The sequence below is a fragment of the Triticum urartu genome, chromosome 2A (genome assembly GCF_056163025.1).
Source record: "Triticum urartu cultivar PI428250 chromosome 2A, HENAU_Tu73, whole genome shotgun sequence".
In the NCBI taxonomy this organism is placed as follows: Eukaryota; Viridiplantae; Streptophyta; class Magnoliopsida; order Poales; family Poaceae; genus Triticum; species Triticum urartu.
In genome coordinates, this window is record NC_141874.1 from 231,882,163 (window position 1) to 231,899,847 (window position 17,685).

At 45.8% G+C, this 17,685-nt stretch overlaps 1 protein-coding gene across 7 annotated transcripts in view; it reads left to right on the forward strand.

Moving 5' to 3' along the window:
* The first annotated feature begins 1,056 nt into the window (after nucleotides 1–1,056).
* Nucleotides 1,057–17,685, forward strand: part of LOC147984670 (uncharacterized) — a 37,158-nt gene continuing 20,529 nt past the window's right edge. Inside the window, exons 1-3 of one of the 7 annotated variants that reach the window (XR_015616173.1) lie at nucleotides 1,068–1,560; nucleotides 2,702–2,776; nucleotides 4,096–4,418. Coding sequence is in view for 3 of the 7 variants with exons in the window: in XM_087543682.1 (XP_087399808.1) it covers nucleotides 1,213–1,600; nucleotides 2,702–2,776 (463 nt within the window). In the remaining 4 variants the exon portion in view is untranslated. The other 6 variants (XM_087543684.1, XR_015616172.1, XR_015616171.1 and 3 more) reach the window with 6 other exon arrangements.

Below are 17,685 nucleotides of genomic sequence, written 5' to 3' on the forward strand. Positions count from 1 at the left end.
TGTGTGTCAGCATTACCGATCCAGGGATGACACTGAAGCACGGAGACTTGACCATTTGAGGTCGGGTCGCTACAACTATATGACGGGATTTTAACAGGCCGAAATGTTAAACGGGCCTTTAACAGGCCGAAACTAATATCAGGCCGTATTACTAAATGGGCCTTTAGGAAACAGAAATCCTAACTGAGCCTCAAGTGGGCCCAAAAGCGCAGCGTCCAGTTGACGGGCCGAATCTGATATGGGCCATAATTTAGCCCAAAGGCTCTTAAAGGGCCGGATCTGATATGGGCCGTAATATGGCCCAGAACGTGATAGGCTATTAACGGGCCGAATATTATATGGGCCCTTATTAGGCCCAGAATGTGGGAGCCTGTTAATGAACCGGATCAAATATGGGCCAGCATTTGGCCCAAAACATGGCAGCCTGTTAACGGGTCGGCTCACTAGTGTCTGCAAAATCTTGTGAGCCTTTAGCTGGGCCGGCCCATTATGGTCTACAAAATCTTGTGGGCCTTTAGTTGGGCCAGCCCATTTAATATTTATGGGCCACTTTTCAGCCGGTCCACGTGTCAACATATCATAGGCGCATCTCGCCCATTGGATGAGTGACATCAGTGCCAACGCGGAGCTGACACATTGTAACACCCCGGTAGTTAAGCTACAGTAACCTCACCCTAATGATGCCATGTCATCACCGTTTTACTAAGCTAATTGTCACATGGTTAAGATTCAAGACAAATTAAAATTCAAATAACAAGTCAAGTTTTTAATTCTTCAAACAATAAAATAAAAATGTTTGTTAGGTTGCCAATATTCACTAATTAATTTTCATGAATAAACCAACATTTTTGGAGATGTTTAGAATGCCCCGGGCAAATAAAACAGTGCCCAAAAAAGCCCCATTAATTCGTTTTCATTTATATAAAATTTAAATGAAATCTTATTGCCTCCAAACTTTTTGTGGCAGTACTAAATAATTCCTAGTATTTGTTTTGACAAGTGGGACTTTTTAAAAAATTCATTCGGTGGCTCAACTTAACACAAAACATTAGCTAATAAAAGAAAGGTGTAAAGAAAATGAAAGAGAGGAAATGGGCACTATGCTCTTACGAGGCCCGACAAACACTGTGCTCATAAAGCCTATTGCTACAGTGCATAAGGCCCAGCCCGTGTTGACCTTTTCCCCAACCTTTGACCAGAGGCAGAGAGGTCATGGCGCGTATGCCGTCCACCCGCCGATTGCCTCGCTGTCGAGCATCCCGCGGCCCTCTGGTGGATAAGGAGACCGTCCCCAACGCCGCTGTCGAATCCTACCCTATACACTTCTTCCCTTCCGCTCTCCTCCCTGATCTGGAGAGGCACCCGTACGCAGCCGTCGACGCCGCCTCGTCGTTGACATGCTCCGGCACCACCCCGTCCCGCTCGAAGGCGCCCAGGAGCTGCGCCTCGACATCCTCTACCTCCAGGACAACACTCACGAGCAGGGATGTACTGTACGGTCGCCATCGAGCTCATCTCCGCGTACATCGTCGCCGTCCGCCGTCGTTTGCCGCTACTCTGGTCCGTTCCCGGCCACCCCAACCACGTCCCCGAGTCCACTGTGAGCTCCTCTGCCCACACCCCTGCTCACCCCCTCGATCCGTCGCTGTTTAGTCGCCCGCACTTTGGCCGCCATGGCCGGAGTTCGAGCTCCCGTGCGTGCCCGCGCTGCTGCTGCTCTGGAACCACTGCTGCCTGCCGCCCCCTGCGCGCGCCATCCGCCCGTGGCCGCGCCCCTACGCCTGCAGGCGGCTGCCGCGCTGCCCGCGGCTCCTCTTTCCGCCGCTCCTACTCCATGTGGCTGCTTGCTGCTGGTCTTTTGCTACTGCTCCTTAGCGCCGCTGCTTCTGTTGCCGCGGTTGCCTGCTGCGTTGCTGCTCCCGCTAGATGCTGCTAGGAACTTGCCGCTGCTACTACTGCCCCTCTTGCCGTTGCTAGCCATTGATTGATTCCACCGCCATAGTTGTTTCTGCTGTTGGTTGAGGCTGCTGGCACATTCAGGCCTCATGTGTCGTGTCTATACATAGCCCTGTGCCTTTGTGCATGGCCGTGTGGTGCCCGGCCTGTTAGTTTAATTTAGTTAGGCTACTAATTAGTGATTAGGTATAGCCAGATGACATGTGGCCCCTGCTGATAATTAAAGGTTAAATAAAAAAATAAGCCTATGACATGCGGGACACACTTCTATTCTTCACATGTTGACTAGTCAACTGTTGACTAGGTCAACCTAGCCACTGGACCCCATTCGCAAGCCACTGTAGCTAAACTGTTGTTGTTTGCACTTAGCCTTTTCTTTTAAAATCGAATTAAAACAAATTCTGAAAATGCAATAAACTTCGATAATTCGTAGAAAGTAAACTATAGCTCGGATGAAAATAATTTGTATATGCAAAACGATCAGAAAAATAAGTTGATTCTGTTTACGCCATCCATATACCTGTCACATGTCTCTAACACAGCGAACATGGAACCTTCCCCTCCGGATCGCCCATCCGATAATTTCCCAGAGCCGGGGAAATATTCCCGGATATTTTCCACTCCATATGTAACGCGTAGCACTACGTTAGGTTGCCCATAGCACAACGTTCATGTATTGCTTTGTGATGCGATTGTTTGCTCCGTTATTTATTGTGTTCCTCCTCCGTTACTTCCTTTCTGGTAGACCCCGCGACCGTTGTCGAACTGGTGATTGACTACTTCATCATCGAGGATTCGTTTCTGTCTGCCGAGCAACCAGGTAAGCCCCCCCATGATCACTAGATATCGCCTACTCTTCTCTCTACTACTTGCATTAGAGTAGTGTAGCATGTTACTGCTTTTGTTAATCCTATCCTGATGCATAGCCTGTCATTGTTGCTACAGTTATTGATACCTTACCTGTAATCCTAAATGCTTAGTATAGGATGCTAGTTATCATCAGTGGCCCTACATTCTTGTATGTCTGCCATACTATACTATCGGGCCATGATCACTCGGGAGGTGATCACGGGTATATACTTATATCCATATTATATGATACTTGTGGTGACTAAAGTCGGGTCGGCTCGTAGAGTACCCGCGAGTGATTCACGGATTGGGTCTGAAAGGACGTTTGTCCCGATGGCCCTTTGAGTGAATCTTTGTGGCGGAGCGAAGGACAGGTTGAGACCGCCTAGGAGAGAGGTGGGCCTGGCTCTGGTCGGCGTTCGTGGTTATTTCAAAATAACACGCTTAACGAGATCTGGGTATTTGATCTGAGTCTGGCCACTGGCCTATACGCACTAACCAACTATGCGGGAACAGTTATGGGCACTCGACGTCGTGGTATCAGCCGAAGCCTTCGTGACATCAGCGACTGAGCGGCGCGCGCCGGGTTGGACTGGAACGCCTGCTCTTGTATAAGGGAGGCTAGGTCTGCTCGCCGGCCGCGTACGCAACGTGCAGGTGTGCAATGGGTGATGTGCCTAGACCCCTGCGCCATAGGATTTAGACCGGCGTGCTGACCTCTCTGTTGTGCCTACGTAGGGCTGCGACATGTTGATCTTCCGAGGCCGGGCATAACCCAGGAAAGTGTGTCCGGACAAATGGGATCGAGCGTGTTGGGAAATGTGGTGCACCCCTGCAGGGAAGTTGATCTATTCGAATAGTCGTGTCCCTCGGTAAAAGGATGACCCGGAGTTGTTGTACCTTGACCTTATGACAACTAGAACCGGATACTTAATAAAACACACCCTTCCAAGTGCCAGATACAAACGGTGATCGCTCTCTCACAGGGCGACGAGGGGAGGATCACCGGGTAGGATTATGCTATGCGATGATACTTGGTTAACTTACCATCTACTCTCTTCTTCTGCTGGAAGATGGAAGTTACCAGAAGCGTAGTCTTCCATAGGACTAGCTATCCCCCTCTTATTCCAGCATTCTGCAGTTTAGTCCACATATGCTACCCCTTTTTCCATTTGATACCAATGCATGCATATGTAGTGTAGCCCCTTGCTTGCGAGTACTTTGGATGAGTACTCACGGTTGCTTTGCTCCCCCTTTTCCTCCCTTTCTATACCCTATTGCTGCGACCAGGCGGTGGAGTCTAGGAGCCAGACGCCACCGTCAACGACGACTCCTACTACACTGGAGGTGCCTACTACTACGTGTAGGCCGCTGACGACGACCAGGAATAGTTTAGGAGGATCCCAGGCAGGAGGCCCGCGCCTCTTTTGATCCGTATCCCAGTTTGTGCTAGCCATCTTATGGCAACTTGTTTAACTTATGTCTGTATTCAGATATTGTTGCTTTCGCTCACTCTTGTGTTTTCGAGCTTATGTATTCGAGCCTTCGAGGCCCCTGGCTTGTAATATAAAGCTTGTATTATTTGTATTCGTGTCTAGAGTTGTGTTGTGATATCTTCCCGTGAGTCCCTGATCTTCGTCGTACACATTTGCATGTATGATTAGTGTACGGTCAAATCGGGGGTGTCACAAGTTGGTATCAGAGCCGACTGCCTGTAGGAATCCCCCTTCCACATTCCTTGGCCGAAGTTGAATATAGTCGATGAAAACTATTTTACTAACATGGATGTGCGGCCCATGGGCCCACATCTCCATTGGGTGGTATTAGGATCTTTTACTCCTCGTCTATACTCTGGGACTCTGATCTCTCTTTTATTTGGGTTAAATGATTTTGCTAACTCTAACTCTAGGTTCTCGTAAATACTTTCTCCCGGAGAGCCCCTCGTTCTGGACGGTCGCTTGCTTCACCAGAAGAGTCAGAAGATACTCTCCGAGGTTTTCCCGAGACCCTTGTGCCCACCGACTTTACGAATTCCCTACCACCGATTTACCCTTATGGATAACTACCTACAATTGCCGTTCACATTCATCCTTAGTTGCTCTTGTTATTACAAGATGCACTGAACTGCTCTCCGTTGTTCCGAAAATCCTTTGAGCTTACTGCCTTGCGGTTCTTTACCACATGAATACCCCTATGGATAATTCCTCGCACTTATCGAGTATTCGTTCATCCCCAGTTGTTCGTATGCTTCATAAGATACTCTGAATTACTATCCGACCTTCTGAGGATCCTTTTCAAACTATTGCTCTGCAAATACTTGTATGCTTACATTATGGATGCTCCCATATGACTAGCAACTAGACCATCGAAGGGGCGCGTTGCCTCGCCCGTCCATTTTTACAATGGATTGGTCGGAATTCCCATCAATATATTAATGTACAGATCACAAAAATTAAATTAACATAAACTGATTCATATATTGCAAAGTCATTAACGGGAAGAGTTTAATCGGTTTGCTGTGCTGCACAAAGGAATACTTGACGCATTGTTGCGCCCATCTATCTGTGGCGAGATTAAGGTCTGCTGAAAGTTCATGTATCGTCGTGTCTTGGATATGAGATCCCAGAAATCTACACATTTATATTCATTAAAATAGTAGAAATAATCTCGTGCTTGAACTAAGTCTTTCCAGACCATTGTGGTAGTACATGAAGCTTTAAAAATCTGAGAAAGATGATACAGGGCCTTACTTATCAATCACATTAGAAATATATTGGGGGGAGAAAAGCATATGAAAATACAACCAAAATGTGGCAATGGAAACACATTTGTATTTGTAAGTTAAGTTACAATTTTCCTTTCAGGAAGATAAATGCATGTTCTTGACCTGGAAACTATTTGGACAAAAGTGGAACCTGATTGGATGTTGTTTCCCTACAAAAGCAATCGAAAGCTAGCCATTAAAATGACAAAGATTGTACAGAAGATATTTGCAAGCACGACAAATGGACCAGAGTACCAAAACAGCAAAACACTCACTTCTGGAACCAGCTAGCTAGTAGCACTATGAAGGATGTATTACTTCAGCATTGGCATCCATAAAAAAACATCCATCTATCTCAGAAAGAAAATCAAACATTTTGCTTCCGAATGAGCTTCAATGAAGGCAACACTATGAATTGATGGAATACATCTAGTTGGTACAACTTACCATTATATGTTAAGACGCATGCAAAATTTTGGCACTAAGGCAGGAAAGCATCATACATTCACCAAGAAAATTGAGGATTCAGTTCTCGCTTGCTCTGATGCGTACATGTATCAAAAGTTCAAAACATCGGCAATGCCCTAATTAAGAATTTCTTGGTAATTTGCTGATAGCAGTATGCAAAGCAATTGACATAATCAAAAGAAGGGGGAGATCTCTACCAGCTCTCCCAAGAATTGAGACAAAACTGAAACTCTTCTGACAGCAATTATGGAACCTAACTACAACAAAATCCTTACAGAACAAACCACATAATTAAACCAGGAAGAACATTGGTGGCCCATAGAGCAGGCAAAGATTATGGTGGATCCATGGCCAACAGGAAGTGGTGTCAGTCCATAGGTGACAGTTGCGATGATGCGGTAGCAAGGTCATTGTTGAGAAGGAAACACATGCCAGTATCTTAACTTCCATAAACCCAATACATAATTGTTATGATAGTTAAGGTCACAAACTAAAGAAGCAAACTATCGTATTGCAACGGCAACATACTGAAAAACACTACATAGAACCAATAAGGTTGATGTAGTATTATCTATGTCATGCAACACGTAATTTGTGAGCATTCTTCAGATAAGCATCTTGATAAGTTCATGTATTTGATCAAGGGCCAGCTCCTTCATGACTAATTTTTTTAAATATATGTAGTATTATGCGATAATTGATGTAAACCTTAAAAGACAAATTTTGTCACTACCTCACAAACCGAATCTGCAGATCATAGAAGAGATTCAGGATATGTTTACCTTTTCATGTCTTATGCCAAGAAGTTCCGAACTATGACTTAATGCTCGACTGCAAATCTTCTGGATGGGTCCTGCCAATTTTATTAACAAAAAGTGTCTCTTTAATCTTCTGGATGGTTAGAATTCAAACTGGAGACACGTGGAACATCTCGCAATACTTCAGTTGACATGTGTAGGTTTGGCTGAGAGGATTCAAACTGAATACGTGAACTGTAATGGTGTTGAGGAGAGGGTCTACCTTACAGTCACTCTTGAATTCGAATCAAGATCAGGAGATGGGATCACATGGGGCATGACAATGACTGCAAGCTATAGCGCCACTGCCTGGAGAAGATGTAGGGTGGTAGCTGAGGGTATGGAAGTCATGAACAGCATCTCTGGTGAGCTGCGAGACGAACTGCTACACGGGAGAGAATTAGAGAAGTAGATGTTGTAGTTGTCACCGGCCACCACCACCCACACTCCTCCCACCTCGTCCTCGCCTCCCCCGTTAGCAAGATCTTCGCCTCACCATGCAGCGTTGTCACCCGCCTATTCCCTTCAGGGTCTCATCTACAAAGGATCTATAAATAAACATGTCAGATGTAGAATAAATTGGAAGTTGCACATGAAGGAACCTGTCTTACAACCATTCGAGCCCCTCGAAGTGACGCATGCCGTGAGCCCCTCCCAACCGAGAGGCCCCAATTGAAACTGGTCAGATGTCTGTACGTGCCTCCGGCTGGCTGCTCGACGTGGTGGATCTGGCGACGGCGCGCCCGAGGACTCCAGATATGGTTTGAAAAATCGGACACATGCTTCAGGGATGTAGTGCGCCATTGATTTGGAGATGGAGCTCGTCGCCGGCTCGAGAAAAAGATGCTCCCTTCTGCGCCTTTAGGGAATACATGAGAAGGAGGACAGCGGCGGGCAAGCATAGACGAAGGCGGTGGCGGCACACCTAGGGCTGGCGAAGGTAGGTCGTGCGCGAGAGTGGGACTATGAGGGAGACGAAAGGAGGAGCGTCGTGTTTTTTTCCTAGAAAACAGGAGCGTCGTGGGGTGTGGCTGCAGGGAAGTAGACTCGCAGAAGCCTGTTAGGCCCAATTTCACACCAGGCGTCCAAAATAGTCACCGGAGCAGCGGCCCAGCAAGGAAACACTAGGTTTTAGCAAACACAACGATTTCAGGAGGGATTAAGAGTAAATCTGACGGCCGGAAATGTCCTAAACTGATGATCCAAAGGCTAAAAATGCTAATAGGCTGACAGGGCTGGAAAGGTGCTCGGTTATAATGTATCTAAATATTCATTAGTATCTTTTGACACCGTCATTTTGATCCTATTGATTCAACATGTGTGCGAATGCACACAATCATCAATCGACCCTTCTAAATTATCTTTCCGGCTCAGACGTCATTCTGAACATGAGCTGGTTCTCAACCAAACTATTTGTCGTCGATTGTGCCTCCGGTCTATTCAACTTATCCATCCTTGGTCAGAGCGTCTGCTTCTGATCCTTCATTTTGGAAATCATAATTCCTTTGTTATCTAAGCATCGAATTATTCAGATGTTCTATAATCTGATGCCCTTGCATTCTTTCTTCCTCTGATTAAGTATCGATACTCACATCAGCTCCGATGTGGATCGCCCGATCCATTGTTGGATTTCATTCGACATCGTCCTTCATATTCAATAACCTTGTGAGCCTTTCCACGGGTATATAATGCCTTTGGTAAATTGTATCCTCTGATTTGGCCAACCATGCTCTGCTTTCGAGCTGGTGATATTTACTATTGAAGCTTGTGTTATATCCATAATGCCTCGATGGGTTGAACCTATGCCTTCCTTAATATGTGTGAACTCGAAAGTTTTCACGAGTCATACTCTTCTGGAGCTTCACCAGATAAAATTTCAACACTACAACTTCTTCGAAGACGAGAAGTGAATGAAAGGTTATGCATTAAAGAAGTGGGAGTCGACCTTGAACTTTGTGTTCATGCCCATGGACCCGATGTGGAACTTATCATGGAAGCTTCTTGCAAAATATCTAATCATTTGGTTAATTCTTTTGGTGTCATTAAATTGGATCCCCTGTAGCTATGGTTCCGACCATGTTGTTCTTCCTTGATCCCATTTCTCGGGCAATTTTAAGCATTTGTCTTCTGCGGATCAATACCTCAGTCCAACCTTTACTTTGATCTACCATCGAGTATTACACTCTGGTATCTCGAGAATATCATGGAACTGCATAACTGGGTTCTTCATCAACTGTTATTTCTCACCGTTTCCAATTTTCCTGGGATCTGGGTTGTCGTCAACCGAGAACATCGAATAGTGAATTGAGTCCGCACTCCGATTCAATAACTCTTAAGTAATTTTCGTTGCTTACGAGTTTAATAATCCTTCAAGTCATCCCAAGCCTGGTCGGTTATATCATTATCGTGCTAAATTTTAACTGTGCTACCTGGTCCTTCTTCCTGGAGAACAAATTTTTGACGATGAGATAACCATACGCCGATCTTTCTCGTCGTATCATTTCGCCTTGAATAGCAAGCTTGATTTTGAGTTTGTGCCGTACCCCTGGTTCCAATAACCTTTCGCTTCATCATTCCGTTGACTTGATGTCGTCGCCGATTGATTACATCTTCATGAAATCTTGCGACAAATGTGTCATGAACATCATCAATATTCTGAGCTCTTCCAAGATATCTATCGAATTCTCGATGAGAAATACCATCCTTTTCCTCGATGATCTGGGTTATCATCGACAACATTATTGCATTCCCTCCAACACAAAACTTGTTCTTGTTTTGTGTTCTACCTTGAGTTCCTTGCTATCTAGCTTGTATTAAGCTCTACCTTGAAGTATTGTTGTCTTTTATGTCAAGAATGTCGTGGGAATTTCACCACACCTTGAGAATTCCTGATACAAGTGATACTTATCACCATCACCATTCTTTCCTTGGTCCCCGTGTTGTTTCTAACCGGAATACCGACAAATGGATTGAGAGGTGTAATTTCAAAACTTATAGCAACCCTATTGCTTGGAGTTAATGGTTGAAAGCTTTATTCTTAGTCTGTTGGCTATTGAATCACCATTCTAAATTTGGTCGTCCTACTTGGTCCATATTTCCAGGTGCATTTTCGTTCAATGTTTAATTTTGGATCTTCTCATCGAACATACCTCATTATATACTTCGGTGTGTCTAATTTCATCACCTTGTTCACTTAATTGTTGAAATCCATATTTTTGGAAACCTTGATGAATTTCCGCTGAGTCCATCAGCCACCTACTCATCCTCTCCATGGTTTACTGATGAACTCTTGTTTCGGAACTCGCTTCCATAGTTCATTTCCCGAGAATCTTATGATGTCTTCTTGTCAATTTGTGTCACCTTTTTCTTCTCGGGCATCCCGAGTCTGAGGTATCCTGACCCCAATCAGATCTGAATCTCGGTCGGATATGATGGTTGGAACATAATTCCAAGAGTTATAACACTGGTCTTTTATGACCCGGTAAGGTGATGTTATGCCTAGCACACTTGGCCGAAGGACCTATTGTTATAGTTCCATTTTAGCAAGGTTAGCCATTCTCCCATGAGGAAATTGTAAAACTTATTCTATAAGTTGTTCCTGATGGATCCTTTGTGTATCCAAAATATGACCCTTACATGATGACCCTGTCAATGCTATCTCGAAACATGTATGTGGTACTCCGATCATCAATAAGAACATTTGAAGCACAATGCTAAATTTTCTTTATCAGTTGTTCAAACAATATTGTATGGGTAATGTCATGAAATTCCTTTCCCCTTACCTAAGTGGTTTTCTACTTTATATCCTGTCATGTATATCATGTGGTGCTTTTCTTTGGGAAATATATACCCTTGATACTCGGGTATAAACGCCTTTTCCTTTCCATTATTTTGTTTAACCTTCCTTGTAATTTGACATATCCGAGCAGTGATAATTCCTTGCTTAGGTAAGCACCTCGATATGCAGCTCTGTCAGTAAGACCCTATTATTACTATTGATGACACTCCGATAACCACCAATGGACTAGAACTTTGCCTACAGGTCCGCCTCGTTTCAACGAGCAGGAAAATGGTTCTCTTCGTCCCTCGCCCTTGGTACCGACGTTGTTGCCAACATAACTGACAGGCTAATTTCTGGAATGCTTTGTTGTCATGACCGTGCAAGATGCCGGCGCCCTTCCAACTTTAACCCACATGGTGGGCCCATAACCCACAGTTCCACAGGATCGAAACCTGACTCTCCCGTACACCCCTGTTTTCAAAGTTATTCTTTGCGCTTGATTTCGTATGCAGTTCACGGGCCACCTTCCTAGTGATCTATTCTGGTATCAGACGCAATACTTATTCTCGTTGCGTTGGACCTCTTTTCACACTTTGTTTCAGACATCGAACGATGGTCTATCCATTTGAAACTTTTATTATTACCTTCTTACTTTCCTCTCGACGTGTTGTATTGGTTAACCTCGAGAGACAATCTTGTGATCATTCATGGGATATCCCCCAGATGATTAACCCTTATAGCATCCTATCGTTATCAAGCTGCCCCTTACCTATTCGTAAGTATGATGAAGACCCTGAAGGAAGGGCGACAACTTCATCCTGATGCAATGAAGCAGAGAATTGAAGACATCAACAAAGGGATCAACTTTGAGAAGAGCAACCAAGAGCAAGAGGACTTGTTAGAATTCCGTAGCCACACCTTTCCCCCTTACTCCACCTCTTAAAATCTCGGGATGATATTTCTTGTAGTGGAGGAGATTTGTAAAACCCCGGTAGTTAAGCTACAGTAACCTCACCCTAATGATGTCATGTCATCATCGTTTTACTAAGCTAATTGTCACCTGGTTAAGATTCAAGACAAATTGAAATTCAAATAACAAGTCAAGTTATTAATTCTTCAAACAATAAAATAAAAATGTTTGTTAGGTTGCAAATATTCACTAATTAATTGTCATGAATAAACCAACATTTTTGGAGATGTTTAGAATGCCCCGGGCAAATAAAATAGTGCCCAAAACAGCCCCATTAATTCGTTTTTATTTATATAAAATTTAAATGAAATCTTATTGACTCCAAACTTTTTGTGGCAGTACTAAATAATTCCTAGTATTTGTTTTGACAAGTGGGACTTTTTACAAAATTCATTCGGTGGCTCAACTTAACACAAAACATTAGCTAATAAAAGAAAGGTGTAAAGAAAATGAAAGAGAGGAAATGGGCACTATGCTCTTACGAGGCCCGACAAACATTGTGCTCATAAAGCCTATTGCTACAGTGCATAAGGCCCAGCCCGTGTTGACCTTTTCCCCAACCTTTCACCAGAAGCAGAGAGGTCATGGCGCGTATGTCGTCCACCCGCCGATTGCCTCGCTGTCGAGCATCCCGCGGCCCTACGGTGGATAAGGAGACCGTCCCCGACGCCGCTATCGAATCCTACCCTATCCACTTCTTCCCTCTCGCTCTCCTCCTGATCTGGAGAGGCACTCGTACGCAGACGTCGACGCCGCCTCGTCGTTGACATGCTCCGGCACCACCTAGTCCCACTCGAAGGCGCCCAGGAGTTGCGCCTCGACGTCCTCTACCTCCACGACAACACTCACGAGCAGGGACGTACTGTACGGTCGCCATCGAGCTCATCTCCGCGTACATCGTCACCGTCCGCCGTCATTTGCCGCTACTCCGGTCCGTTCCCGGCCACCCCGACCACATCCCCAAGTCCACTGTGAGCTCCTCTGCCCACACCCCTGCTCACCCCCTCGATCCATCGCCGTTTAGTCGCCCCACACTTTCGCCGCCATGGCCGGAGTTCGATCTCCCGTGTGTGCCCGCGCTGATGCTGCTCTGGAACCGCTGCTGCCTGCCGCCCCCCACGCGCGCCGAGCCGCCCGTGGCCACGCCCCTGCACCTGCAGCCGGCTGCCACGTGCCCGCGACTCCTCTTGCCGCTGCTCCTACTCCTTGCGGCTGCTTGTTGCTGCTCTTTTGCTACTGCTCCTTAGCGTCGCCGCTTCTGCTGCCGCAGTTGCCTGCTGCGCTGCTGCTCCCGCTAGATGCTACTACGCACTTGCCGCTGCTACTGCTGCCCCTCTTGCCGTTGCTAGCCATCGATTGATTCCACTGCCATAGTTGTTGCTGCTATTGATTGAGGCCGCTGATACGTCTCCGTCATATCTATAATTTTTGATTGTTCCATGCCAATATTATTCAACTTTCGTATACTTTTTGGCAGCTTTTTATATTATTTTTGGGACTAACATATTGATCCAGTGCCCAGTGCCAGTTCCTGTCTATTGCATGTTTTTGGTTTCATAGAATATCCATATTAAACGGAGTCCAAACGGGATAAAAACGGACGGAGCTTATTTTTGGAAAATATGGAAAATTCGGAAGGAAAATCAACGCGAACCAGTGCCCGAGGTGGTCACGAGGCAGGGGCGCCCCCCTAGGGCGCGCCCCTACCCTCGTGAGCCCACCGTAAGGCGGTTGACGCTCTTCTTTTGCCGCAAGAAAGCTAATATTCGAAAAAAATCATGGCGAAGGTTTCAGGCCAATCGGAGTTACGGATCTCCATATATATATATACGAAACGGTGAAACAGAGCCAGAACAGAACGCAGAACTAGAGAGAAACAGAGAGATAGATCCAATCTCGGAGGGGCTCTCGCCCCTCCCATGCCATGGAGGCCAAGGACCAGAGGGGAAACCCTTCTCCCATCTAGGGAGGAGGTCAAGGAAGAAGAGGAAGAAGGGGGCCCCTCTCCCCCTCTCCTCCGGTGGCACCGGAACGCCGCTGTGGCCATCATCATCATCACCGCGATCTTCACCAACACCTTCGCCATCTTCACCAACATCTCCATCACCTTCCCCCCTCCATCTATAGCGGTCCACTCTCCCACAACCTGCTGTACCCTATACTTGAACATGGTGCTTTATGCTTCATATTATTATCCAATGATGTGTTGCCATCCTATGATGTCTGAGTAGATTTTCGTTGTCCTATTGGTGGTTGATGAATTGCTATGATTGATTTAATTTGCTTGTGGTTATGTTGGTGTTCTTTGGTACCCATCATATGAGCGCGCGCGTGGATCACACCATAGGGTTAGTTGTATGTTGATAGGACTATGTATTGGAGGGCAAGAGTGACAGAAGCTTCAACCTAGCATAGAAATTGATGCGTACGGGATTGAAGGGGGGCCAATATATCTTAATACTATGGTTGTGTTTTACCTTAATGAACGTTAGTAGTTGCGGACGCTTGCTAATAGTTCCAATCATAAATGCATAGAATTCCAAGTCAGGGATGACATAATACTTGCTATCGGTCTAGTAAAGTAGTCAATTGCTTAAGGGACAATTTCGCAACTCCTACCACCACTTTTCCACACTCGCTATATTTACTTTAGTTGCTTCTTTACCTTAACAGCCCCTAGTTTTATTTTCGTGCTCTTTACTTTCTTGCAAGCCTTTTCGAAAACACCTACAAAGTACTTCTAGTTTCATACTTGTTCTAGGTAAAGCGAACGTCAAGCATGCATAGAGTTGTATTGGTGGTCGATAGAACTTGAGGGAATATTTGTTCTACCTTTAGCTCCTCGTTGGGTTCGACACTCTTACTTATCGAAAACTGTTGCGATCCCCTATACTTGTGGGTTATCAAGAGCCGCTGGCACATTCAGGCCTCATGTGCCGTGTGTAGCCATGGCCCTGTGCCTTTGTGCATGGCCGTGTGGTGGCCGGCCTGTTAGTTTAGTTAAGTTGGACTACTAATTAGTGATTAGGTATAGCCAGATGACATGTGGCCCTACTAATAATTAAAGGTTAAATCAAAAAAATAAGCCTATGACATGCGGGACCCACTTCTATTCTTCACATGTTGACCAGTCAACTGTTGACTGGGTCAACCTAGCCACTGGACCCCATTTGCAAGCCACTGTAGCTAAACTGCTGTTGTTTGCACTTAGCCTTTCCTTTTAAAATCGAATTAAAACAAATTCTGAAAATGCAATACACTTCGATAATTCGTAGAAAGTAAACTATAGCTCGGATGAAAATAATTTATATCTGCAAAACGATCAGAAAAATGAGTTGATTCCGTTTACGCCATCCATATACCTGTCACATGTCTCTAACACAGTGAACATGGAATCTTCCTCTCTGGATCGCCCATCCGATAATTGCCCAGAGCCGGGGAAATATTCCCGGATATTTTCCGCTCCATATGTAACACGTAGCACTGCATTAGGTTGTCCATAGCACAACGTTCATGTATTTCTTTGTGATGTGATTGTTTGCTCAGTTATTTATTGTGTTCCTCCTCGTTACTTTCTTTCCGGTAGACCCCGAGACCATTGTCGAACCGGTGATTGACTACTTCATGTCAAGGATTCATTTCTATCTGCCGAGCAACCAGGCAAGCCCTCCCCCCTTGATCACCAGATATCGCCTACTCTTCTCTCTACTACTTGCATTAGAGTAGTGTAGCATGTTACTGCTTTCCGTTAATCCTATCCAGATTCATAGCCTGTCATTGTTGCTACAGTTATTGATACCTTACCTGTAATCCTAAATGCTTTGTATAGGATGCTAGTTATCATCAGTGGCCCTACATTCTTGTCTATCTGCCATGCCATACTATCGGGCCGTGATCACTCCAGAGGTGATCATGGGTATATACTTATATCCATATCATATGATACTTGTGGTGACTAAAGTCGGGTCGGCTTGTAGAGTACCCGCGAGTGAATCACGGATTGAGTCCGAAAGGACGTTTGTCCCGATGGCCCCTTGAGTGAATCTTTGTGGCGGAGCGACAAGGCAGGTTGAGACCGCCTAGGAGAGAGGTGGGCCTGGCTCTGGTCGGCGTTCGTGGTTATTTCAAAATAACACGCTTAACGAGATCTGGGTATTTGATCTGAGTCTGGCCACTGGCCTATACGCACTAACCAACTATGCGGGAACAGTTATGGGCACTCGACGTCGTGGTATCAGCCGAAGTCTTCGTGACGTCAGCGACTAAGCGGCGCGTGCTGGGTTGGACTAGAATGCCTGCTCTTGTATAAGGGAGGCTAGGTCTGCTCGCCGGCCGCGTACGCAACATGCAGGTGTGCAATGGGCGATGGGCCCAGACCCCTGCGCCATAGGATTTAGACCGGCGTGCTGACCTCTCTGTTGTGCCTAGGTAGGGCTGCGGCGTGTTGATCTTCCGAGGCCAGGCATGACCCAGGAAAGTGTGTCCGGACAAAGGGGATCGAGCGTGTTGGGAAATGTGGTGCACCGCTGCAGGGAAGTTGATCTATTCGAATAGCCGTGTCCCTCGGTAATAGGACGACCCAGAGTTGTACCTTGACCTTATGACAACTAGAACCGGATACTTAATAAAACACACCCTTCCAAGTGCCAGATACAACTGGTGATCGCTCTCTCACAGGGCGACGAGGGGAGGATCACCGGGTAGGATTATGCTATGCGATGATACTTGGTTAACTTACCATCTACTCTCTTCTGCTGCTGTAAGATGGAGGTTACCAGAAGCGTAGTCTTTGACAGGATTAGCTATCCCCCTCTTATTCCGGCGTTCTGCAGTTCAGTCCACATATGCTACCCCTTTTCCATTTGATACCAATGCATGCATGTGTAGTGTAGCTCCTTGCTTGTGAGTACTTTGGATGAGTACTCACGGTTGCTTTGCTCCCCCTTTTCCCCCCTTTCTATACCCGATTGCTGCGACCAGGCGATGGAGTCCAGGAACCAGACTCCACCGTCGACGACGACTCCTACTACACTGGAGGTGCCTACTACTACGTGCATGCCGTTGACGACGACCAGGAGTAGTTTAGGAGGATCCCAGGCAGGAGGCACGCGCCTCTTTTGATCTGTATCCCAGTTTGTGCTAGCCATCTTATGGCAACTTGTTTAACTTATGTCTGTACTCAGATATTGTTGCTTCCGCTGACTCTTGTGTTTTCGAGCTTATGTATTCGAGCCTTCGAGGCCCCTGGCTTTTAATATAAAGCTTCTATTATTTTTATTTGTGTCTAGAGTTGTGTTGTGATATTTTCCCGTGAGTCCCTGATCTTGGTCATACACATTTGCGTGTATGATTAGTGTACGGTCAAATCGGGGGCGTCACACACATGGTTCCGTCGGACAATGAGAATTTTACATGTGGAAAATCGCCATTGGTCGTGGCTGATAGAGGGTTATCGAATCCAAAACCAGACCCGGTAGCTTAAGGGCGACCTGTTACGGTGGATGCCGCGTGTCGGTTACCCTTCACGAAAGCACTTCGATGATGTGACATTTATTATAATGGAAGTGGACACTATCGTGATGATAATTTTGGTAATGCTTTTGAACACTTCTACGACAGTACAGGTATGACTATCTTGATTCTGTCATAAAATCGTCATGGATGTACATGCATGACAGAAAATGTGACCTATTGTGACAAACACGTATCATCATGGAAGTGTATTTTTTTGTAGTGCAGTTGCTAGGAATACTATATAATACTTTCATCGGGAACAATATAGTAAAACTAATTCCAGTTCCAGGCCAAAGTATTGCATGGACTGCAAGGTGAGTGCCCATGTCTTAGAGCATCTCCACTCGTTCAGCCCCCAGGGACTCGAAATATCGGCTCTTGGGGACGAACCGGCGGAAATTTTTGCGTGGGGGTCTCGGGTTCCCAGTCGCCACCCCAAGATGGCCCAAGAGGTCATTTTTTTCAAATACGAATTCGGCTAGATTTGGGCGAATTTCAATGAAATTCAGGCGGTTTTCGTTGATATTTGTACAAAAAATAAAGACATAAAAAACTTAGGAAAAAACTACGCCGCTACCGCCGCCCC